The following is a 25,282-nucleotide window of genomic DNA, read 5'->3' as shown; positions in this document are numbered from 1 at the left end:
AAAGGCTAAATCAAACAAAAATTTAAAATAATTGGATGCATTTGTCATGAGCAATTAAATTATGACAAAAAATGTCACGTTCTTGGTTCATTTTTTTTTTTATTGAAAATGTACATCAATGTAATCAAACTTGGGCGAAATATTGACTTATTCGAGTGGTTGAGGGTTTCTGACATGATGGATGGATATTAGAAAAAAATTTATTCGGACACCAAAAATGTTACGGTACTTTGCACCAACCAAGAGCTTAGGTCATAAACAAGTCTTCAATCCACTTCAATACACAAAATATATCCTTATAAATTATATAAATGCACAGGTACTTTTTTTTTTTTTTAAATACACCCATCTGGGTTCAACTCCATCATACATTATTTGGCAACAAAGGATCTGAAATGATAGGACTTAACATATTCATTCATGATTTGCACCATATTTGGAGGAAACAGTAAAAATTATTATTTTGGATTGAAAACAAGCAGGTGGCAATAGTAAAGGAATTGTTTTATAAATCCATGCAAAATATAGAATACAGAAGGCTGGAGAATATTAAAGCACATGTCAAAAAAGGCCTTTACATGTGACCTCCATGGTATTCAACAGTGGCATGTAAACATGGGCAGCATCAAAAGAAGTGCCAATATTTTTTATATTGCTTTGGCATAGTAATGACTTCAATTTGGTGTTTTTTAATTTTTTTTTACAGTGTACAAATGATACTTTTTAGGTCATGTTTAAGTTAACATGCCCTTATCCTACCATAGTTTGCAGAGGCTTTTAATTAACATGAAGACAATTATATTTAAACTGTCAAACCTGCCCATTCAGCCTGTGCTTAAGATCAGAAGTGGGGAACTTTTTCCATTAGTTATTGAATATTTATTTTGAGCATTTTTGGGGGGGGTCTAAATGGTGGGATCTTTTGAATTTTAGTTCTTCAGCAAATGCTGTAGGTTCCCCACCCATGGTTCATTGTCACAAAGTGGGTCAGAGATACCATGCGAGTCCACAAAAGTCCACATTTGACAAAAGGAGATGATGTAATGGGAGAGAAGAAAAATATCTATTTTAAAAACAGGTTAATATAGCAGGAGGGGACAGAAGAGGTAAATAGTGCTTAGTTGTTGCCGAAGCTGTCGTGGCCCTCTTCAGATGGTCAAGACACATTAAAAGAAGCTACAACGAGAAAGACAAAGAAAGATGCAGATGTTAGAGAAGTGCAGTAGAAATGCATCTGGTATCGAGGAAAAAGTTTGGTTAGAATGTAGTCAAATTCAAAAGGTGGGAGAAAATGACAACATTGAGTGAATCTGTGCAAATGTTTTGCTATTCCCCAAGTATAAAAAAAAAAGCAAGTGTGAAGAATGCAAATCGCCATCTCATCTAAGTGGGAAAAAGTCCAAGTGGTGGCAAAGAGGGAATTAAAAGAACAGTGGGGGGAAACAGTACAATGTATTACAAAAATAAAGTGAGAAAGCAGGGCGAGAGAGACAGAGCGAGAGAGGGACCCACAAAAAACGGATGGCATTCGAGGACAGTCCCTTTAAGCTGGGGACCTACTCAGTGCAGAGCCACGGAGTACTGCAAAGGAAATACACACAAACCAGTAAATTGAGGAACATGGCAGGGCAAGGTCTCTGCTCTTGTGAGAGAGACCAACCGTAAATGATCATATAAATTACTAAGCTTAAACAAGATTCTGTTCTAACATGTTGGTGCCTTTATTTCCCCTATAGACGAATAACTTTAAAAACCAGTACAAACATGACCACTGACTTTGAAATGTGCCATTGTAAAAACACGCAGAAACAAATAAAAAAGAATACCAAATGCACTGACAACATACATAAATGTATATAGTATTTCATCACATTTGTGTAAAAAAAAAGTGCAAATGTGACAGCTAATACAAGCCATGACAGTCAATGAGGTACAGGGAGAAGTGGCAAAGTGAGAAGTCCAAGCGAAACACATGTCTGAGATTACTGCAGTCTGTTAGGGCCACTGGATTTACGATGATGGCAAAACAGCATCAGTTGAGTAGTAGGTTCAGAAGCTTTAATAGCTCACCTGCTAAGTTGTCTTCACGCACTGAGCTGGCGTTGAACAATATTTTTTACTTTCTCCAAGAATAGCTGTGCTTTGTTTCGACTTCTGCATAATCATATCTATCATTGTTCGAGCAGCAACCAATACAATGGAAATTATGAGAAAACGTGTCATTTTTAGAAAATTAAGTCAAAATTGGAGAAAAGGTCATACTTTCTATGCCTTAACATTACACTTTTGCTCTGATATTACGACTTTTCTCATATATGGTTTATTTTATTCCTGTTTTTTCGTTATATTGCAACTTGTTTTCTTGTAAAATTCCCACTTTGTCTGAGAACTGATTTTTTTTTCTTCAACATGTGACTTTTGTCTTATAAAACCTTATCTCTTGCAAAGTCTACACTGTATGTAATTACGTAAAGCCTTTTTACAGTATTTATTTGTACTGTATACATTAATCAATAGCAATGGTACTTTTCAATTACTAGCATACTTCCATGTTGCCGACTTACCCCCCACTCACTAAAAAAATAATCCACAAGTCACTAAATTCTGACCTCTCGTATTTAAATATGAAGCTTTAACTGTATTTGTTCTTTTCAGGCTATGTGTGAAGTGTGTTTCGCTTGAGCTTTGCTTCATTTCTCCCCATCACAACAAGGTCATGTGTGTTAATTTGGAAAATAAAAAGCGCACGCCACACACCATGCAAGAGAGTCGCTACATAGAAAACCTAACCAAGAGTGGAATGTATCTTGTATACAAAAAAAATAAACATCATAATTAGAGTGGTGCATTTAAAAAGGAGTCCAAGTGAGCAACGCCCAAGGGTGAGGGCAGTTTGGGTGGGGGGGGGGGGGGGGGGGGGGGGTTGTAGGGACATTGGGGAGGGATGATCATTCACAGCAGCGTGGCCACAAGGAAGCACTTTTCTACAGGAATCCTTCTCTGGAAATAAGAGAGAAGGGCCGTTACTGCTTTGTTGCATACACGCGTAACATCAGTGTGACATCATCATTGTCAGCTGGCAATCAGAGGAGATCTGAAGTGCCACATCTCATTTTGAGCTCCTCTAGAGTTGCCTACAGGAGAGGTCCCCAAACGTTTGGAGCCAGACTGCTTTGACATAAGGAATTATTTTGACAGATCAGCAAAGAAGCAAATAAAGACAAATTATTAAACATGCAATTCGGGTTAAGCTTAATTATTTGTTGTAATTAGTAGCAGTTCTGTGCTCTTTCCATCATTTTAATTCAGAGCACCACTCCAGGTGGCGAAGACTTTTTCGAAGCCTGTAATCACATTCAGGCTCTGATGATCAATAAAATGTATTGAAATCAGTCTTTCTATGTGGCCCGTCACCAAATGACCCTTTGTCCAACAGCGTTTGGGGACTGCTGCTCTACAGAACATGACATGTTTCTTCTGTTCTTTCAGTCTTCCTCAAAGGCCGAGGGCCTTAACATCTGTCTCTCTCGTCAGCCTTTGTTTGCGTTTGTGTGCTTGGCGGAGAATCCTTAAACAAAACTGCTCGCCTTTCTGGCAAGACTCTTTTAAAGGGCTCTTTGTGGGAAAGGCAGGGGCGGGCAGAGAAGGCATCTCCACAAAAATGAGTCTTTTGTGAACCCGAGGAGGACAGATGGAGCGACGAGATGATAAACTCTGATTTAGAAGCTGGCCCGTGGGCGATAGACTCCGTCAGTTTACACAAAGAGCTTTATGGTGAGTTGATGTTTGATTAAATTGTAGGTTGACAGGTCGGGTCTTACCAGGACGGGGTGCCTTAAGCAGCATGCATCAAATGTAGGAACAGTTAACTGGAAAATATGATGGGTGCAACATGGGTGATACATGCACTCACACATTGACATTCACACTACAAGCAGCACTCAGTAAGTGTGACCTGTGGGAAAGATGTACCAGAACACAAATTGTATGTGCAGAAAACCCTCTAAGGTCAAATGGAACCCATTCCGGGACACTGAGATGGTTGTTTGGCTATGATTGACATTTAGACTGTGATTGACGGCAGACTTGTCCTGATGTCGCTCGAAGTCAGCTGTGATAGTTTCCAGCTTACTCATGACTCTGAGGGTGATACTTTCCTTCAGAAAAAATGGGGTTAAATTCTGAATTCAACAATTGTAGGATTTTGTATTTTGAGATTCTTTTCCTCTCGACCTTTTGTTACCATTCTTTGACAAGGTCAGTTGCTTTTTGGAATTTGAAAAAACAGCACCAGAAGCCTACAAAAAGTTGTGCTTTGTGAGATGGCATGTGTGACTTCGAGCTTAAACACCAATGGTTTTCCTGAAAATTTGCGAATCGCTGCAGGACATAATTACTCAACTCCCAGCAATCGACCAATTGTTGATAGATAATGGTTTATTAAACCCATCTCTTGTACGACTTAAGAGCCATTCAACTCTAGAGATTTTCCTGTACAAATAAGAAATTGGGGAGCAAGTGCTTAAGAGCAGTGAAGATGAATATTCCTTCTGATACTTCGAAAAAGAAGTGATTAGGTGAGGAGGTTAAAAGCAGCAGAAAGGTGCCTTCTCAGTGCAAGTGTTTTCTTCCTTTGCTAATACACACACAGGAGTCACATCAGCGTCAATGAAACTGCAGAAATGATCCTTGAGTTCATGTGGTTCAATTGGCTCAGCAAACATTACAAAAACATGTGCAAACAAATCACACATGGGGAAGGAGAAAAATAGTTAAAAGGAAACATCGAGGTGACTATAAGCATTTGCTAGCACAAATCAGGTGGAAGTAGTTAAGTTTATGATGTGCTTTGGGACATGAGCAACATTTATTGTGGCGAGGTATTCAGAGCAAGTCAGCTTTCTGCTGATGTGGGAATAAATGTGCTTTTACATGAAAGCTTCAGAATGCATTGAAAAATCTAGAGTGTGGATTAAAATAGAACAAATCCCAGGCTTCTTGTTAATGAGCAGAGACAAAGAAGGCACACTGAGGACGCCATGACGTGAGAGGGGCTCGTTAAAATTAAACCGTTCTAAATTGGATATCCACTAACTACATTACAAGACTACATGGACACATGTATTAGGACTACGTGGACACGTGTATTAGGACACACTTCTGAATCAATACATTTTTCAATTGGGTATTGTTAGATGCTTTAGTTGCCCCTGAATCTGAATACCTCACACTATTTTTCTGCTGGTTCCGATTTTAAGGAAAGGGCTTTTCCGTTTCCAGTGTATGAAGCAGCATCAAGCCCTGACCTCGACACCTTTAAGTTGAATTCAAACACCTCTTTCAAGTGGGGATGTTACAATGGAGACACTTACTTCTTCTTCTCTTTGTCCCGCTTGAGTGTAGTGGAGCCCCCGGCCTGCTGGGCTTGATTCTGCAAGAGCTCGGTGGCAGTCTTTTTCTGTTTGAAAGTGTTGAGCTCATCGTCCAGGGACTTCTTTTTGTCCTCCAGCTTCTTCTTCTCGTCCTGGTGCAGCTTTTTTAAGCGGTCAAATTTCTCGTGCAGCTATGTATGTAACAAAGAAGATGCGTGAAATACAAGAAGAATAATACTGTGACAAGAGCCCTGCAAGATGGCGGTGGCGGCGGGCTAACGACACCAACCTCTTTCTCTGCTTCTTTGAGTTCCGCCTCTTTTTCTTTGACTCGCTGAACGAACATTTGCCGCATTTCTTCTTCCTTCTTTTGCAGCTCGCCCATGAACTCGTTCCTCTTTGCTTCATACGTTTCCTGGAGGCTAGCACGGCGAAAAAGAGATGAGAGTTGATGAAGGGCTCAACTCGAGATGGAAAACAAAAAAAGGAGAAAGGTGCCTTGCGTCTGCTACCTGAAGGGCTTGCTGTCGGGGTCCGTGTCCTTGAAGCCCATCTCCTCCAACTTGCAGCGTCGGTACAGCTCGTAGTGACGCGTATGCGTCTGCTCCCGCAGATCCTCCATGTTGACTCGGATCAGCATTTCTCGCAATTTGACAAAGTCACAGTGATTCTCGTTCTCCACTGTGGGAGACACGTCGAATAAATGGAGCATGAAGAACTGTACAGATTCGTAATGATTTGCAGCTTTTAAAACTCTTGTCACACCTTAAAACTCTTTTCACTAATCGGTGCAGAAAATAGAGCATTAGTTATCCTGGAGGTTTATATATGTAAAAGAATGGCTTAAAAAAGGTGCGACAGGTTGAATTGAATTTACAAAACAATAAGAAGTGTGTGGTTTATGCATGATGCTTTGATTGGCTGTAAACTCTGAAGAGGGTGGATGTTATAAAAAGAAGCAAGACCTCTGAATTCATGCTTAAAACTTGAACTTTGCCTCAAATTTCACATGTTCCAAAAGGCTACTAAACTAGCATGGTGCTTTCAACTCATCGCTATGGATTCCTCAACAAGTCAATTAAAATCAATTGAAAGTCCATTAGTGTCATGTGCTGTAACAGTTCAGCGTGCTGAATGAGGTTGTGCAAGCCGTAGGAGGAAACGGGCGGCAGGGTCGGTCAGGTGGCAGGAATGGGCGGCAGAGAGCATGTCCGGCGAGGCAGGAAATGAAGCCGACTTACCCTGCACTGTGCCCCAGGGATACTGGCGGGCCTTCACCATCTTGTTGCCGATCTTCACCTCCTCCGTGCTGCCCACCACGGCAAAGGGCAAATGGCTCTGTAGAGTTGAACGAGACATGAGCGTTGGTCCACTGCCAGCTTCAGTGAAAAACCCAAACAAAGCTGACTGTAAAAACTAGTCATTTCAGCGTTACTAGATAAGATGAATGCTTGTGCCGTACGCTGGTGGTTTTAAATTATCTTTTTTTACACCACGCGGAAAAAAAAAATCATCAACTAATGCTTGCAACATCTTGCGCATGACAAGTTCACAGGACAATCTGGACAAGACAAAATAAGAATCCTGCATCAAGAGCCCCCTTTGCACTTGAAAAATACCCATTTGTAGAGAAATAGCCTGGGAGGGAAAATGCTGTACTCATCCAGACCTACTCCCAGATTTGAGTGTGTTTCTTCTTTCACTCATGTGCTCGCATACAAACACACAAAATGCCTCAGCCTTTACAAATGCACACACTCAACACGAGCAGTGAAGCCAGCTCTTCCTTGACGTGTTTTGATCTCATGTAAGAAAGAAGAGACCATTTTTCCACAGTGTAAGCTCTGAGCTGGCTGACTGTATTGAGGACGACACACGGGGCAGCTCACTGAGATCTTGCGCGATCACAGACGTCGCCTCTCCACATTCTAAACTGCATCTGTGGGGCTTACGTTCATGGTAGAGTTGATCTCGGCGACTGACTCGTCGTCAGTGGGGAACTGGTAGATCTGCACGCCGTTGCTGACCAGCTCACTGGTAATTTTGATCTTGAACTTGGCAAGTTCACTTTTGGAGATGGCGTCGGACTTGGCAACGATTGGGATAATGTTCACCTACCGGGTGAGAGAAGACAGTGCAGTCACTATTATAAAAGAGACAACATTGAGGGGTGAAGCCAAATATAATTCAGTTTGTTTCTCACTAAAATTAAAATGTGCCTTGTTACTACTGAATTACAAATGGTACCGTTTTGGCCGCATGTTGCGTCAACAGTCAAACACAACAGTAGGTGATGTGAACCCTGACTTCCCCATCCACATGCCTGCTTTCTAGCATGCTTTTTTTGTTGTCAGACAGTGAACCTTCAAAGCAGGGTCAAGTATCCACTGGTTTATGAAACGACCACTCTTTTTAGTTTGAGGTTAAATCTTGTAAAAGACTAAGGCAGCTCCGCATGGCATCGTGTTTGTCGCAGGGCGCAGCCGCTCAGGTCCGATGGCTCGTGGGGCTCCATGCAAACGAGCATCTCGCACAAAATAGACAGCAGTCACACAGAGTTGACTACTTTTCTCAGATGACTGACACTGATGCGTCACTTGGGATGATCTGCATGCAGGCAGAAGGCCTCACTTAAGGTTGGTGAACCATGATGTCCTACATACTTCTGGCCATGCTCAACGTGATAGAGAAGCACTGACATACAAATACTATTGTACACAAAATGTATTTTTCTTAATCACACTTACAATACTACTGTACAGGGGATTCAAACGTAATCCCAAAACAATGAATGGTAGTAATCCACTCTATGTCGTCGTTCATGTTGTCCCACTATATTGCAGATTTTTCTGTTAAATAGATCTTTCTGTGTTGGAAAAAAAAAATCTGTATTATTTACTTGAGGGATTGAATGATAAAATAAATGTTTTAATTATGATTATTAAACATTTTCAAAATAATGATGACGCTATATTGTTCTTCATTAAATTTTTTGCACCTGCAGTTTGAGGGGGAATTACATTTCTACTGCTTTTTATCGCTTTTGGGGCAGGGAAGCAGATACGCCTCTTGCATAGAAGTCGAATAATTGCATCAGTGCTATCTTAAGGCACTAAACACGACTTGAAATGGAATTAGGAGGACAGTAAACAAGCAGTAATGTGACCAACATGAATCTGGCGCTCACCTTGCTGTCGAGCTTCTTCATAGTGACCAGGTCAAGGGATTTGAGCGAGTGGCCCGTGGGAGCAATGAAGTAAAGGCAAGCGTGGATGCGAGTGTCGTGGTAGCTGTGAAGCGTGCGCTTTATCTTCAGCTCCTCTTGGAGATATGCTTCAAACTGGGCATCAATGAATTCCACAATGGACTTGTAGCTGGTGGGGGAAAACAGCAAAGGTTTATGGGTTTGGAGGGGGAAGAGTTATTTACAGATTTTTATTATCCACAGAATACCTGCATCTACAAGAAACACACCTGTCTTCTTTATTAATCTGGTCTCCAAAGCCCACTGTGTTCACGACAGTGAGCTTGAGGCGCACGTTGCTCTCCTGCAGTTCGTAGGTGTTGGACTTGAGCGTCACCCCAGGCTGGTTGTGCTGGGTGGGCTCGCCCTCAAACTTGGTGTTGAACAGCGTGTCCATCAAGGTAGACTTGCCCAGACCCGTCTCACCTGGACAACAGTATGATGAAAATTCACACACGTATAGACGAGGTGGGTATGATCTGAAGTGTCTTTTCACAGGGACACAGCCTCAAAGCTATAACAGAGATATTTTGTCCCTAAAAAAAGGCAGAACATTTCCATTTTCAACAGGCTGTATAAAAAGGGTTTATGGAGGTTTGTATGTATGATAGTGTTTAGTGATGTCTGGTAAGCCATTGTCAAGCCTTGGCGGAGAACAACAATCCAGTAAAGATCTGGTGTATTCCTTTTTTTTTATTACAATTGGATGACACACCAGGTGCCCATTTATTTCAGAGAAGGCTTATACTACACATCCATACCCGAAGAGAGGCACAGAGTTAGCGAGCGGCTTGTATACTGTAGTGATGTTCATTTATCTCGGAGGCAGTCAGATGACTCAGTCAGCGAGCGCCGTCTATTTTTAATTCTTCACAGCCTGACCTGCCATCGATGTCGGCCCACTTTGGTAAGATATCTCACCATTTCCCCTCAAAACATTTTTAAACAGCAACTCCAAATCTTACATCGCTGCCGCAATTTTATATTTGTGCAAAAATCTGCAAAGGCAATATAGACACTACAAGGAAATCTTCTATTTTATATTATGTGATCATGAAGATTTCATACTTTTAAGAGGTATCCTTGGGAGTCTATCTTCCTAACAAATTCTAAAAAACCTCTTAGGTAAAGTTAATTTAAGACTCTAAATTTTTCATGAATGTAAGTGCGATCGGTGGTTTGTCTTGTCTCCTGTGACTGACTGGCGACCAGTAAAGGGTGTATCCCCCAGCGCCTTGGCCAAAGCTAGATTACTCGTACAGAGTACATATGGGACAGGCTCCAGTAGCCCGTGTCTCAAATGAGAACATGAGCCATGGAAAATTGATGAACAGTTATCTTCCAATGTCATTTTGCTACCACAAAGAGGTTTTTGGGATTGACACAAAAAATTTGCAATCATAACTAATTCATAGCAAATCAAAGCCAAAGCAAACGTGCCACAAAAGACAGAGAAATTAACAGTGATCAAGAGAATTCAACCAAAACAGATTTCCAGAGGATGCGCTTAGTGCGTGCGGAATGGATACAAAACAGCCGCTGTTGTTTGACTCTCTCGGTGTAGACAGTCACCCATTGTTGACTAGAAGCAGCGGCACATTTAACAGAGCTTGACCTATGAGATACTCAGAGTACAACTCAAAATGTTTGCGCACCGCTGCGACTACACTCATCCACACCAAAACTGTTAGCTCTAATGTCAAAAACCACATTGAAATATAACCGCAGCCCACATTTGGGCTGGAGAATAGCAAAAACATTTCCTATGTCGATATTTATGTCAGGTATCTCTATAACAATATTTCTATAAGGTCAGTGAAAACGAAGCATTTTCAAAGAAATGATAAATATTTACCAGTTTTCATTTGAACTCACTGACAGTCATCCATGTTGAATCAGCAATTTAAAAAGGGTACTTTAAAGATAAATAATTTCATGCTACAAGAGAAGTGTTTACATGCGTATGAGTGTGTTGTTGCGTACTTTGTCCACGCGTGTGTGGCTTGACACATTACATAGCTTTTGTGCTAAGATTCACAGCACTTGGTTCGTGGTGCACTTGCCTGTCTTGTGTGCCAACACTGTGAATTCAATTCCCGCATATGACGGTATGAATGTGTGTGTGTGACAGACAAGACAAAAAAAAAAAAAAAAAAAAAAAAAAAAAAAGATTCACAGCACAGAAAACTATGGTTCCAAACCTAACCCGACCATCACAAAAAACAACAGTTGGCCAATCAACCCTGCACACCCTAACCCTATCCCTGCGATGCAAACGGAGCGATGGTATAGCATTGCACGCAATACATTGTATTATATCACTTTTTTTCATCCACAAAAAAATGTCATTCAAGCAACAAACTGGCTGTTACAGAAATGGTACGTAGGCGATAATCATGAAGAAAGTGTGAAAATATTGAAAGATGAGACTCGCTCTCATTCAACCGAATGGACCGGCTAGGTATGAACCGCTGCCGCTGGCTAGCTTGAGCTGTCGACAAACTTGAAAGGAGTTATGTGGTTGATTGGTCGGAGCTGGGCATGCATGGAAAGGCCACATCATTGTTTTAATTTTCATTATTAATATACTGAATGTCCTTGTCTAGATATCGCTAAAATAACAATACATCGCCCAGTCCATACTGTTCAAATAGCAAGCGTTATGCTGATTTGTCATTCTGTTGTTCATATACAACAGACTCACCAACGCAGAGGATGTTGAAGCAAAATCCATGATTGACAGATTTGTTGACCAGCTGGTCAGGCATGCTGTCAAAGCCAACATGGCCGGCGAGAGGTACAGCACGGGCACCTTCACCCTAAACACAATAAATGACAGAAAAATGTTAAGCGAACACCATGTTACAAAAGATTAACATCCTGTCTATCACACTTGATTAATTATTGTTAGTGTCTGCTCTGTAATGTATTTCTGCTGCCGACTTCCTGTTTCCTGGACTTTCTACCCGCACCAGGATAGCGCAGAGGAAGTTTGTACTGTATATTATTGGTCATTTCACATGGCTCGCAATTTTAGATATTACATGCGCATAGGCCACAGTTTTAGGAACACCCACTCAACCTCATGAGATGTTCACTGCTGTCTGCTATACTGCAGATGATACCAAGACATGTTGCAGATCTTATCAAGGGTTCTAACATTTTGGCCTCCTTGTCTTGTTATGTGAATGGGTCAAAACCTCAGAGTTGGAAAGAGCTTAGTATGATGTGGTCTACTTCTCCACATTTCTCCTACTTCTCCACAACAAAAATATTCACTTCAATATTAGGACGGACTGTGATTATGGTTGTAAGGTGCTACATTGGGGATGCATTCATACTTGAATAAGCAAAGTACATGCCAGCCAGCTGAGTAATGTGGAGAGTTACTCTCATTTAAAACAATGGGGGAGGGGCAACAGAAATCTGTGTAATGTTTACTCATGACCTTATTTATACATTATTGTTTGATTCTGAGTTTTCACTTCCTGCTGTTGACACTTGTGAAGTTAATGTTGACGCTTGTGAAATGTGCCACTTATGTGCTATGTAACCTACGTATATAGGAAAAAGTTCACACTAAGACATTAAATCAAAATTGCCCACTTGAACCTGTACTGGAATTACAGTCTTTGATTATCCAAGTGTGAATAATGTGGCCATTATGTGTAAATACGATTGTGACTCAGATGCTGATAAACAAGCCAATGAGCATTGTATTATATTGCATGTGGTGTCTCTCGGAAACAAGTGCAGAAATCTCACTTGAAGCGTGTGTGGGTGTTTGTGTGGGCAGAAGAGGTGGTTTGGCAACCTTTTCCTGCAACCTACGACATCAAAAATTGCAAAGAATTTAGATTAGAAGGCAGAGCAAGCAGCCATTATGCATCCTATCATAACATAAGCGCTGCTCAGCTATGTGCTCACAGCTTTGACAGCCAAAACATTCCAAGGGAAGGACAATTGGTGAAAAAGACAATTGATTATTTAGAGGGCTGAAAGTGGATTCATAGAGCTGCTGCATGGAGGTGTAAAAATGACTGAGATCTTTGGACAAACAATATTGAAAGTATATTCACTTGTTTGATAACAATAATTTGTCTAGCTCGGGAAATAGAAAGATTTCCTCAAATTCACACTTTCAGGTTAACAATATAGATTCACACTCAAAAACCGCTGTACACAATTGTGTGTCATTTAGGTTCGCTTTGCAACCCAAAACGACTACACAGTACACACGTCCAGGGTTGGAAGTGCAGCATTCCTAAAACCCCTTCCTGCCTTTCAAGACACCCACAGCCAAGTTCCACACACCAGTCAGCCACAGAATGGGATGTTAAACTGAGAGAAACGTGCTATTCTAGGCACATTGTCTGACGGTTTTTTTTTCTTAAACCAGCCACAGTAAAATATGTGGAGTAACATTAGACATGCCCTTCCCCCTCAAATTGCAGGGTTAAATTAAATATCAAGCAAAAATGTGTTCTCCCCGTTTTCACACGCATGACAACGCCCGAATGAAAGTTGAATTGACTTGCTTGAGATAACGTAACGGAAATGAGCAGCGGAGCGTCGCTGAAATGGGGGCGTTGAAAATGAATGGCCTCTTTACAACAGCGCGTCTTTTTTTAATCATTTTACGCAGCATTTCATTGGTTAAAACTGATATTTTATAAGGCACTTGTAAATTTAGACCAACAATAGGGTCAAACCAAGCCAAGATAACGGTAGAACTGGAAACATAATAGTACTGGTACTGATAATGAAACCTTATTGAGCTTCAAATTGACCATTCTAGATTAGCATAATCTCAACACGACATTTTCCCGATAAAATGACAAAAAACACAACGGAGGGAGGCGACTGACTAGCACACCCACTCCTTTCAAAATGACCATTTTACCAGTGATGCATTTTCTTTATTTATTTTAGATCTGAGAAAAATTGTCTTGTATTAATGAGGGTTAATTAAAACGTGCTACTCACCGCTTGTCTTGCTATCTCCGTGGACGCCATTGGTGATAGCCGTTAGCCAAGCAGGGTCTACGAGTTGAGCGAGGGAAGCTGAAGAGCTGAGGTTACATCGAAAACTCGCCCTCTGCTTAGGGATATACCATTGCTAAAACATATTTAAGCAAATGTAATTACCACAAACAATGTGCTAAATCTTGTGTTGTTGTCAAATATATTTCGTATTGTGTTATGATAGATCCTGTTTACATTTTTAATGAATTATGAACAATTATTTTTATCAAACACTCCCTAATGTACTCCCCTACGAGCGGCTTTAATGGATTCGTCCACACCGATTCGCGGTGGACCTCAGTGAATGAACATCACGAGTGGATGGATTGATGATGGATGGATGGATGGATGGATGGATGGATGGATGGATGGATGGATGGATGGATGGATGGATGGATGGATGGATAGATAGATAGATAGATAGATAGATAGATAGATAGATAGATAGATAGATAGATAGATAGATAGATAGATAGATAGATAGATAGATAGATAGATAGATAGATAGATAGATAGATAGATAGATAGATAGATAGATAGATAGATAGATAGATAGATAGATAGATAGATAGATAGATAGATAGATAGATAGATAGATAGATAGATAGATAGATAGATAGATAGATAGATAAAGTGCGCGCGTGGTGCCAAAAGCCTAATAAAAATTTAGATTGCCATCACACTATGTATTATTTATTGTCACTGCTTAAAGCACTCTTTAATTTTCTTTTCATCCCTATCTATGCTAGGACGCTTTTGGACTAAGATGTAAGTAATGCGCGTAAATGGGAAACTAACATAAACGCTTTAAGCGCCAAAATAGCAGATGTGCACCAAGCATCATTTACAATAAGTCGTAAATCTCAAATGATGTTCAAGCAAAGCGTATCTGCAAACCATTAACAGAGTTTATGAATTAATACAATGTAATTATGATTGGTTTGTCGCAACTATAATTTATTATATCACTATTGTAGAGCACTCGCGTAATGCTCACTTCTTAGTTGTTGTACCTTGGCAGCCACCGTATTTGTTATCGGGTACTGCGCATGCGCAAACCCGTTCATTTGCGTACGCTGTGATATCGGCCAGTGTTACTGAGCGCTGTACCAGTGAGTTATGAATAAACAGAGTTCGGTTTAGAAAATACTACCCTCCGTCTGGTCATTCAACAACTATATAACTCTTTTTTAATTTGGTGGGGAAATACGCAGCGGAAGTGTAAATTCATTTTCATGACCTCTCACATCCATGTTTGTAACGTCGACCAATAGCGTGAGAGCAGCGAATTTAAAAAGGAGCCGCGGTCGGTATAGCTTCATACCAAAACAGCTTTTTGGTGGCAAGGTCGGAGTCTGCAAATTGGAAACATTAGCAAGACTACGGTAACATTACCAATAATATCTCGAGTTATTTTTATGTATATACTTCTATGTATGGCTTCGCGCTCTTGTTTTGTGACAGTGTTCGCTGCGCATGTTAACCGCCCAAATATTGGAACGCTGACAACGTCATACGCGTGCCAAAAAAAACAATAACTTCAAGCACGTGCTAATTGCCAGCTAATGGAGCATTTACTTCAATGGTAACGTCTGCCTTTCTTTACAGATACAATGGCTCACATCAATGCAGGACGTGAAAATCAAAGTCTTAACTTCATACCAGGTTGAAAACTTGAGCTAAAATTGTCTTTTGTTGTTTCCCTGCTTTGAGATATTTGGTTTACCATGCAATCTTTACAGAGATGGCCTTGAAGACTCCACTGAGTACCAAAACTATGAAGACTCCTCTGCGTACCGGTCGGAAAGCTTTTGGGATTGTCAATGCACAGTTGTCAACTCCTGTTGTCAATAAGCAAGGGATGAAAACAGAGAAGCTTAAGGTTGGAGATGTATCTGTGACGTGTTTCCAGCAGTGACAAAAGTATTTAAACAGGGGGGGGGGGCACTGATTGGTCTTGTTAAAAAACCTTTTTTAAAAAAAAAAAAAAAAAAAAAAAAAAGCCTTTTTGGCATGTACATTTTCCACAGGGAGTTTTTAAATTTCACTTGTTCTGTTCAAAGGGCACTTTCAAGCAAAAAAGTGTTAGAGAAGAGCTTGACATTTTGTCACATGTATTAATGTGGTGCCATCTCGTGTGATGCCAAAGAATGTTGAAGAGCTTAATTTACTCAACTTTATAGGGGCCTTAAAAAAAAAAAAACAGCTAAGGTTTGTACATGAGCGCCAACATACAACAAATATAACCAGAGCTGTGTGCATCTATAATTGGCACTCACAACCCTGCACACCCCACATTAGGGTACTTGCAGATAGGACAATAACTTTAAATAAGCTTTCAATAACTTGCCATCCTAAACCTGTTTTCACAGTTCTAGGTAATGCATAGCTTCATTGAGTTGCATGGGGCACTGTGGAGCCATTTTTTTTTTAAAACTTGTAGTAAATATATAAAACCTATACGACAGAATTAAAAGCAATTTTTAACTTTAATTCTAGCTTAATTTTCCTCTGCTGCATTACTATATAAAGTTCATTTTAAATGCCCATCAAAGGTTTACAAGTTTAAAGATACCCTTGCCAACCTGAGTTTTATTCTTGCATGTTTTTGTTTTCCTTTGCACCCACCAGGAAGTCAAAATAATGCATGCAGTTCAGAAGAAAGAGGAAGACAATCCAGAGATTGAGAAGTTCTTCCCTTACGATCCAATGGGTAACTCTGTTTTCAAAAACAGTATGTAGATTAAAAACAGAACAGCATATTTGCATTTAGACTGTATTCCCCATTTCAGAGTTTGAGAAATACAGCATTCCTGAGGACTTCATTCCTCTTGGTAGTCTCCCTCTGGCTGGGCTGGCTTTTCCAGAAACACCCCCTCCTTCAGAAGAAGACCAGGATCTTTACCTGGCTCTGCTCCCAAGCCTGTCACCTGCAAGAATGCCACAACGCTTGGGTAACTATTATATTGACTATATCCCATACGGACACGCATACAAAGGCATATAGTGCCTAACTCAGAGGTTCCACTGTATCATGAATTCAAATGTCCTTAGGTCTGAGGTGGCTCAAACAACGGCTAGTGTGACATAATTGATTTTTTTTTTCAGATGGCTGCATTGAGTTTGATACATTCCTCCAAACGATTGATGAGCTGACCATAGAGCTCCCCCCTGAGCCTGACACTGACTGAAATATGTTCAAAGACAGCCTTCTACTGTTCACTTTTTTTATTTGAATATTTGATCGTTTTAATCGTTGCTATATGTCTGCATTTGTCACTTTAAAGCAGTTCAATAAAAACCGATATGCCCTTCCTGGTTTTGCAATCCATCGGTAGTCACGTGACATACTCCCGCCTCGAGATTATCATGAACTTTGGCTCAGTTCCTCTGGGGAAGTGGTGAAATGTCTCCGTACTAAATTACTTGCGCAAACTGTATTTGCTTCTAATCCGGTGTTTTGAATTCTAACTAGAAATGCTCCGCAGTCGATACGCTTTGATTTCAAATGTACGTCAGCAACCACCAAAGTCAGAACAGGTGAGTCACGTCAGCGACCTGGAATAAATTGACTCTTTGGGAGTTCAAAATGGAGACTGTTCAAATGTCTGAATTGTATATAAACAAGGTGGAAAGATATAGTGCAACCATGTGGGAAAGAAACGCGATAATTTGACATTTAAATCCGTCGGGCTGATTTACCGCAACCGCAGTCCCATGGATGAGGGCAGCTCGACTGGGCAGGATGCCACCTCTGACGCCCACCGCGGCCGAGAGTCACGCAGACAAGGCCCCGTTGTGGCGCGACTCTCCCGGTATGGCACGTCGCTCATGCCCGGTGCTCCACAGCGGCGGTCGCGACTGCTGCAGCGACAAGACGACTCTGACGCAGACACACCTGCCCAGCGGAAGAAATCCACCAAAGAGTTGTCTCAAGGCGGGGTGGGGTGGGCTCTGTACCCCATGGAGCACGCGTGGATGCTGTCAGCCGTGGAGGGCAATTGCGACACCTTACTGGAGTTCGTATCCGAGGAGCCGTTGCTGCTCAGCAGGCGCGACTTCATCAGCGGCTACTCTGTGCTCCACTGGTTGGCCAAGAGCGGCCGGGACGAGACCCTTCTCAAGCTGCTCCACCGGGCCGAGAGGGCCGGAGGACGGCCAGTGAGCGTGGACGTGCGGGGGAGCGGTGGCCTCACCCCGCTGCACGTCGCCAGCATGCACGGCCACTACGCGGTTGTCAAGCTCCTCGTGGGCGCGTTCGGTGCAGACGTGGACGTCATGGACTACGGCGGCAGGCGGGCCTGGCAGTACCTACGCCCAGACGCCCCCCAGGAGATAAAGGAGCTGCTTGGGACATGGGATGACGAGCACTCTCGTAGGGGGGAACCGAACGCCAATAAGAACTGTAACAACAGCAGTGCCGATGTGACGGCGATGCCGGGCGAAGAAGACGCGAAAGCTTTGGCGGACGAGGTAGACTCGTTTGACCGAAACAGGAGAGAAGGCAGCTGGAGGTTTGGTTCCTTAAGAAGGTTCTTCTCCTTTCGTGCCAATAGACGTTGATATTTTCTGTCACCACTGTGCATTCCTTCCATTGAAAGTGCTTTGGGCCATTGCTTATTCTAATCACAATATTTGACATGCTAATAGCACAACACTCCTGTGGGTATAGCTTGTTTTTCCATTTTGCATACCAGATTTATATTTGGCAGAGACAAGAAAACATGCGCAACAAATACTAGCATTGGGGAAAACCGACTGCTTTTCATTTGCCGTTTTGCTTTACTCACCCTTAGAGCACTAAGGAATGTAAAATTTTCCGTACACTATAATTGCTAAGTGACATTCTGAGCTGAATAAATCAAAAGTGCAATGAAAATGACATGAATTGTGATACCGTACATGAAGTATTTGTTTGATAACAGATCTTTTATTTTCAAACATGAACGTAGAACCAGAGTGTGTACAAAGTAGCTGCGGGTCCACCCGACATGAAGGTCCTTCGATGAAATGGAGGGTGGATTCAGCAGGAAGGTCACGTTTACAGACCCAGCTTGGTCCTCCTCCAGTGTCTCCTCTTGGAGTTGTACCTTCAGAATGCAGGAGGATGCTCAATGAAGACATCAACTGGCACTACTATACCCTGGCTTCCAATAATATAATCATAAAAATGCATGTTTTTTCTTCTTCTTCAAATTCCATTTTCCAATTTACAGATACTACAAGTTGCTTACTGAACAATTTACTTTCTGTATCGGACAACCATTGCAAAAATATTTCAAATTCCAACACTGACCAAAAAAAAGGCCACATAATATGGTTGGTTGACCAATTCAAATTTTTTGTCATAAGTGTGAGGATTTCATGGGCACAATGCCCTCCCTGGTTCGCACAAGCTACAAAAAAAACAATGCTGTCATTCAACAGAACAGTAAAAGCAAAATGACTATCAAGTAGGATAAACACTTGCTTCAACAATGACTGCCTCGCGAACAATGTTTCGGACACAGAGCATCCTCTTCATCCTGACATGATGAAGAGGTTGATGAACTCTGAGGCCGACCAATAATGTCAGCAGGGTTAATGACAGCACTTCACAGGCATCAAGTGCTGCAATTGCAGACCTGCTTTAACTGGCACAAGTCATTACAGTATGCAAAGTGTCAATGCTCACGCATGCACTTCTGCCAGCACATCCTCATAACTTCTGCATATCAGTGCGTAAGAAACCCAATGAAAACATTCTATCATTACATGTTTGGCCTCCATTTACTGTCAAGCCCGTACTCCTAGATAAGACCAATGTGGATAATACGAAGTGACATGACTTTTTGATATGACCTAGGACTACACAACTAGAATTTAGCACAATTTACTAAATAATACAATCATAAAAATAAAGTTGTAAACATTTCAATTTTTGTCTATAAACAATGTATCCCATGTGACAATAAAAAAAACTTCTAGAGCAAGGTGGTGCTTGATCACAAGTTTGCACATCACCAACTTTCAGTGATACATCCGAAGGAAAAGATATTCAATATTTCTGGTGCAAGGTGCCCATGGATGTCTAAACAGTCAATGAAGGTAATGATATTCGTCGATATCGTTAGAATTTGTTTCCATTGTGTCGCGAAAAGCTCGTTCTCACTTAACTAGCACGTTTATGATGCCGTTTTAAATGACCATTGTTCAGACAGCAGTGTAAAAAGACACAAGAAGCTCACCTGATCTTATTGCCAGTCTTCATTCTGATCCACTGAGGAATGGGCCTGTTTTGCTTCTGCTTTTTGGCAAGAAAGCGCTTGATTTTGAAAGTCTTGTGGGACGACTAGACAAACAAAACCACAAACACACACGATACAATGAAATCATAAGCGTACGCAAACCATTTGAAATTGCTACGGTTACCAAACCACATGCTAAAGGTCTTATTTGAGCGTTTATGCTAGCTAGCTAGCTGGCTTGGGGTGCAGCGCCTTCTAAATGCACACAAAACATTTTTTTAAAGATGCATACAGATATATAGGACACCGTGAGTATTTTGTCTAAATGTTCTAAGCATACAGAACAGTATACATTGTATATTTTGACGGATGTTAGATGATTTTTCTTATTACCATGTCGGCCACTGACTTTCCCCCACAACGGCAGCGATAGAAGAGGAAGAACAACGTGACGTAGCCTGTTTTAGTCAACAGGGCTTCCGGCGGTTTTATCGTGCCTTGTTATTGACAGCGACACCAGCAGGCAATATCTTGATACAACAGATTCAAGTCTAAATTTTAAACAGTTGCTTTTTTTTTTAATGAATTATGGAAATTACAACATTTGAATGAGAAAAAATTATATAATTTGTAATGCATTAATTGGACAGTATGACTGCAAAATCAATTTCAGGACAAAATGTCAAAACCAAACTTTTACAGACGTTAAGACATGTTAAATGTAGCGTGAGGCAAAAATTTAATTGATAGTGATAGTTTCAAGACCCACTGGATAGAAGTGAAAATCTGTGAGATACAGACCATTTAAAAAAAAAAAGTCTTTGTTGAGCTTTGACGCTCACACACACTTTAAACATCAACCATACATTTTAAGTTTATGCTACATCAAGTTAGGGTTAGCTGGTTGGCTCAGGCTAGAGCAGGTCTTTGTGTGAGCTGCGGTTGATAGCAGCTACTGTGCAAGTGTGGTTATTTCTTGTTGCTTCAAAAGCAATGCACAAAAATACACACACACAAAACAACTGGTAGAGCTGTGTTTATTCCATGTTCGTAATGCCATTCACAAGCTTGTCAATAATGCTTGGAAAATTTGATGTGAGAGATGAACAGAAATAAAACAGAATGTTTGCAATGATACGGTTTAAAAATAAGGTCACTTGAGGGTTTTCTGTGCCCTGCAGGCAAACCCTTTGTTTTACCGAGGAGTGAAACTAAAGAGGTTCACTTAGAGGCACAACCAAGCTCCACTCTGAACCACAAGTGGGCCTCAAACATGGAAGCGCAGGCCCTGAGGCGACATACTGCTCACAGTCTCGCTGGCCGCATCCTTCTCCATCATACCAAAAAGACGCCCCAAGCAGAAATCTGCTCAGTCGTCACCCTGCTCAGCCATTTTTTTTGTCTCTGTGTCTGGCTTCCTGTCCACAGAGCTGGCATCACCTCCTCCTCCTCCGCCTCCTGCTGGGCGATTGCGGCTTCTTGCTCCAGGCTGGTACAGCTGGATAGCGGGACGATCCTGATACGAAAACATGAATCAGACAAATATATTCTTTAAAAATACATGCACATATCAAATGTACAGATGGAAATGTATACATGATCAATAGGTAGACAAACAGCAACTTGAAAGACTGTTGGATTACTTTATTCCGAAGTCGTTCTCTCTTGGCGCTGTCGTCCTTCTTGTCGTGCTTTGGCGCCTTTTCCATCTTGTCAGATTCTGATGTGTTGTCCGTTCGTTTTTTTTCCGACGGCCGCTCCCTCTCTTTCTTGGATGGTCCCTCTTCCTCCGCCCACTTCCTGGTGATGTTCTCACCGTCGTGCCTTTCCCTCCTTCTGCGTCGCTCTTGCCGTCTCATGCGTTCTTTCTCCCTTTGTTGACGCTCCTTCTCTAGCTCACGCTCCCTGTCTCGCTCATGCTCACCATCATGCTCCCGAAACTCCTTAAGGCCTTCCTCATCTGCTCTAATGGGGGAGAAAACGCGGAATATAAACATAAATATTGACATAATCATAAACAAAATATTGAAATAAAACCCATTACTTAAAAATGAAAAGAAAACAAAACAAAGTGAAATTGACTGGAATGTATAAACTAATTCAACCCGTAAATGTATTTTTTTAAAATAAACCAATATATGATGATATATGTCGCTGAAGTAAAATATATTCAATGTACATCCATTCTTAAAAAAATAATTAATTGAAAAATTATTTTGAAACTGTGACAAAACAACACACATGCTACCAAAATTCAATTAAAATAAGGTTCTAGATTCAATACAATGTGGTGGAGTGTTTAATGAAATTTTTCATATGCAGTACCAGTACGTATAAAACAATATGAGCCAAATATGACCTACTTCTTTGCGCGCTCCTCCTTGCTGTCATTGTTTTGTCGTCTCTTGTGCTCTGCGCTTCTGCTGTACTCTTTGCTGGGCCTCTCAGCTTTTTTAAACTTCTCCTTCGCATTATCCGAGTCAGCACCGTCTCCTCTGTCTGGCTTTTTAAGCAGCTACATGGTGAACAACGAGTGGACATCTTACTGCGGCGTGTGGAGGCATTTTGAACTACATCTTACCAATGGTTAAACAAATACTGTTTACTCCTTAAAGTGTGAGTACTTTTGATACCTCGGTCACTTACTTTTATTTTTGGCTCGTCTTTGACTTGGTCCTTGTCGAGCTCCGGTTTCTTCATTTTCTCAGTTCCTTTGCGCTTCCGCCGCTCCTCCTCGCGCCACTTACGGCGCTCCTCATCTCGCAGGCGCTTGCGCTCCAGCTCACGCCGCCTCCTCTCCTCTTTCTTCTCCTCCCTGATTCTCTGAGGAGAGAACAAGAACAAGTCTGTCTTCTGTCGTTCAGTTTGGCTCACTGTGAGGCCTGACTTACCTGCTTATTCTTCAGGAAGTCCAGCAAAGGAGTTGTTTTTTTAGCTTCAGGAAAAACAAAGGTTAGACATTGATTATTTTAATGTAGGGCTTGGTGACATGGACTTGAACATGGATAGTACAATTCTATCGTGTTTTTAATTCTATTTTTTCCATTCTGGAATTAGGTTCATTTGTCCTGATACCATACGAGCTTTGAAATGGTTTATTCACAGCAAATCGCCCCGGCTCAACACCAACTTGAATAAACCTAAAAAAAATAAAGATAAATATTGTTTTTCTTATCGACAGGTCATATGAACAAAAAATATGTGAAAATAAGGTGTGCCTCTCTCAAGAGTCTTTTCCTGTGTGTAGTAGTTGTACAGGTGAGTCAAGGCAACCATATTTGTGGTTTTGAAATAAATACCTTGGTTAAAAAATTCCATTACTGCTTATGCAACATATGGATGGGCCTTCAGCAATGTTCAATGCAACTGACTGTGTGATGGCCTCCCGTCAGGCTCCTTCTTTGTTATTTGGAAAAACCGCCAAAGTACTGATATCTGCTGAAAGTTACTCTTTTGACATGATTTGTGAAAAAGTCACTAAATCTAACTTGACGATACTGAGTCTGCTTAGGTAAACTAGTTCCTCTCTGTTTGCAGTTGAGGAAGCAGTGCACACATCAGCAAAAATAAATCATCCTGGCAAATACTTTTGAATTCAATGACAAAACCGATGACTCGCCCACTCGGGCCAGCCCTACCGTAAAGTTTACTGACCTACAAGCTCCTTGGACCTAGCTTCAAGCTCTTCTAGCAAAGTCTCCGGCGTGGATGTCAACTTCTCATTGTCTCCAGTATAATAATCCAAGAATTTCTTGTAATCAGGATCTAGAACAACATGCACATAATAATACACAATATTGTAAAAGGTTCAGAATAAATGTACTTTTTGTTGTAATGACCAAACACGCAGGAGACCACAAATGACCCACAAACGTTTTTGATTATTAAAAGTATTGTATAATGCAAGAAATATTTTTCATCTCTGAAAATACACACCGTCACTAATGGTTCCACATTTGGAGTCCTTTTTCTTGCTTCTTTTTTTGGAAGTCTTTTGAAAAGGTGCAAATTCCACAATAGCGGGGTACTCTTGTCCTGTTTGCCAAAAAGTGTGCGTGAGTGCACATTCACATAAACTTTAACGTCGGGATTCTTTTTGATACCTCTGCTGTCAATGAACACGTAGCCATCGAAGCGATCCCTGAACAGGACGATATCTTCTTGGTTTTTAAAGTTTATGTAAGCTCTCGCAAAGAGGTGAGGATACAGGCTAAGAGGAGAAACATTAAAGAAGACATTTATGATCTTAAAGCACCACTGTATTTACAAATATTTTATTCAAGATATCTTTATTGTGTAATAATTTACATTGACCCACAGTAGTAATTAATTTGAATTAGATCACTCAAAGGAACATTTTCAGAAATAGGGAGCTCAGAAAAATGTTCATTTAGTTGCTCAATTTCACCCAGCCATTTGTATACAAACAATATATTTCTTTATATGTCAATATTGTATAATATGTTCAACTTTATGTCACGTTTATGATGTCACAAGGTCACCTGGTGTCATTGGAGAAGAACTCCAAGTAGTCTAATTCTGGAAGAGGCTGCAGTTGCTCCTCCAGCTCCTCTTTAGTGAGACTCGGTGGCAGCCTTCTGATGACAATCTAGTGCAGCGGTTGTCTCCATAAGTACACAGCAAGGGAAACTGCAATAATGGCTATTCCCAATGCTATTTTGATAAATCATCAAAAAAATATATCCATTTACAATACTGGTAAATTCTTACACATTAGAGTGAGCTGACTTGCAGACATGTTAACCACTAGTTTACCTTTTGTCAGAAAACACTCGATTAAAATCTGAAAATTGAACATATTCGTATCAACATACTGGTATGAATAAGGTCGTATTGAAAACATAAAAATAATAACATAAGAACACACAAATATTCACGGATGTAACGTGGTAAAAATATGATAGCTAAACGTAATACAGATTAAATGTTATCCCTTACGACAATCACAACTAATACGAGCGAGCTAACGTAGCCTAGCCTATCTTATCTTAGCTCGAGTTTTACCTTTGTCATGGTCTCCTTCTTTTCTTTCATTTTCTCCGTCCTATCTGAATCTTCACACATTAATTCCACCCTCATCTCCCTGGGTCGAGTGTTTTCCTTATCTTCCTTCATATTTGTAAAAGGCTAATTGTGTCAAGTTTGACTTATTCCTGGGACTTGTTTACTTTTTTTTAAAAAAAAAAAACTTCACCGAAGTGCGTGGGAACAAAGCACGCATGCGCCGCGTTCAACGTCCCCTTTTTAAACGTAGTACTGCAGAAGGGCGAGAGAAGGCGCTGTGGGGATGTATTCATCCATATATTCATTCAGAATAAAAGATTTAGACGTGAGCTTGCCACATTATATTTTACAATTTTGTTGTGGGTTGCGATTGATTCAAATAAATCAAA

General features: G+C 40.9%; 5 protein-coding genes and 1 non-coding gene across 11 annotated transcripts; 2 read left to right on the top strand and 4 right to left on the bottom strand.

The window, feature by feature from the left end:
* Positions 1 to 74: 74 nt before the first annotated feature.
* Positions 75 to 13,736, bottom strand: septin6 (septin 6). 6 transcript variants are annotated; one of them, XR_015860195.1, is made up of 11 exons: positions 13,603 to 13,736; positions 11,321 to 11,435; positions 8,847 to 9,042; positions 8,560 to 8,746; positions 7,325 to 7,486; positions 6,614 to 6,710; positions 5,885 to 6,053; positions 5,662 to 5,794; positions 5,373 to 5,563; positions 1,513 to 3,000; positions 75 to 1,176 (listed from the first exon to the last, which is right to left on the bottom strand). XR_015860195.1 is itself a non-coding variant. In XM_088384249.1 (11 exons), exons 1-10 carry the CDS (start codon positions 13,630 to 13,632, stop codon positions 3,866 to 3,868), a joined length of 1,284 nt encoding a protein of 427 aa, XP_088240375.1. In that variant the 5' UTR covers positions 13,633 to 13,736; the 3' UTR covers positions 75 to 3,000; positions 3,822 to 3,865. The 6 variants fall into 6 exon arrangements, 5 of the variants coding, with proteins under 5 accessions (XP_088240375.1, XP_088240343.1, XP_088240353.1 ...); XM_088384249.1 differs by adding an exon at positions 3,822 to 3,869 and having other exon boundaries at positions 75 to 3,000; XM_088384217.1 differs by having other exon boundaries at positions 1,513 to 1,581.
* A 988-nt stretch (positions 13,737 to 14,724) lies between these two features.
* On the top strand, positions 14,725 to 16,955 carry pttg1 (PTTG1 regulator of sister chromatid separation, securin). Its single transcript, XM_088384544.1, has 6 exons — positions 14,725 to 15,026; positions 15,250 to 15,306; positions 15,384 to 15,523; positions 16,273 to 16,354; positions 16,434 to 16,595; positions 16,750 to 16,955. The coding sequence occupies exons 2-6, from the start codon at positions 15,255 to 15,257 to the stop codon at positions 16,830 to 16,832; spliced, it is 519 nt and encodes a 172-aa protein (XP_088240670.1). The 5' UTR covers positions 14,725 to 15,026; positions 15,250 to 15,254; the 3' UTR covers positions 16,833 to 16,955.
* A 62-nt stretch (positions 16,956 to 17,017) lies between these two features.
* sowahd (sosondowah ankyrin repeat domain family d) lies at positions 17,018 to 18,521 on the top strand. Its single transcript, XM_088384532.1, has one exon. The coding sequence runs from the start codon at positions 17,359 to 17,361 to the stop codon at positions 18,202 to 18,204; it is 846 nt and encodes a 281-aa protein (XP_088240658.1). The 5' UTR covers positions 17,018 to 17,358; the 3' UTR covers positions 18,205 to 18,521.
* Positions 18,522 to 18,551: 30 nt separating this feature from the next.
* rpl39 (ribosomal protein L39) lies at positions 18,552 to 20,378 on the bottom strand. Its single transcript, XM_088384557.1, has 3 exons — positions 20,262 to 20,378; positions 19,869 to 19,972; positions 18,552 to 18,731 (listed from the first exon to the last, which is right to left on the bottom strand). The coding sequence occupies exons 1-3, from the start codon at positions 20,262 to 20,264 to the stop codon at positions 18,683 to 18,685; spliced, it is 156 nt and encodes a 51-aa protein (XP_088240683.1). The 5' UTR covers positions 20,265 to 20,378; the 3' UTR covers positions 18,552 to 18,682.
* On the bottom strand, positions 19,135 to 19,272 carry LOC148404506 (small nucleolar RNA SNORA69). The gene has a single exon (XR_015862689.1). It is a non-coding gene; the product is annotated as a small nucleolar RNA SNORA69 (small nucleolar RNA).
* A 510-nt stretch (positions 20,379 to 20,888) lies between the features above and the next one.
* upf3b (UPF3B regulator of nonsense mediated mRNA decay) lies at positions 20,889 to 25,113 on the bottom strand. Its single transcript, XM_088384008.1, has 10 exons — positions 24,894 to 25,113; positions 24,371 to 24,477; positions 23,972 to 24,078; positions 23,805 to 23,903; positions 23,523 to 23,633; positions 22,760 to 22,803; positions 22,515 to 22,691; positions 22,232 to 22,383; positions 21,512 to 21,833; positions 20,889 to 21,384 (listed from the first exon to the last, which is right to left on the bottom strand). Exons 1-10 carry the CDS (start codon positions 25,002 to 25,004, stop codon positions 21,238 to 21,240), a joined length of 1,377 nt encoding a protein of 458 aa, XP_088240134.1. The 5' UTR covers positions 25,005 to 25,113; the 3' UTR covers positions 20,889 to 21,237.
* Between the last annotated feature and the right edge of the window lie 169 nt (positions 25,114 to 25,282).

The sequence above is a fragment of the Syngnathus floridae genome, chromosome 1 (assembly GCF_059516105.1).
Source record: "Syngnathus floridae isolate MCC-2025c chromosome 1, RoL_Sflo_1.0, whole genome shotgun sequence".
Classification (NCBI taxonomy): domain Eukaryota; kingdom Metazoa; phylum Chordata; class Actinopteri; order Syngnathiformes; family Syngnathidae; genus Syngnathus; species Syngnathus floridae.
This window is presented reverse-complemented; position numbering and strand designations above follow the sequence as displayed.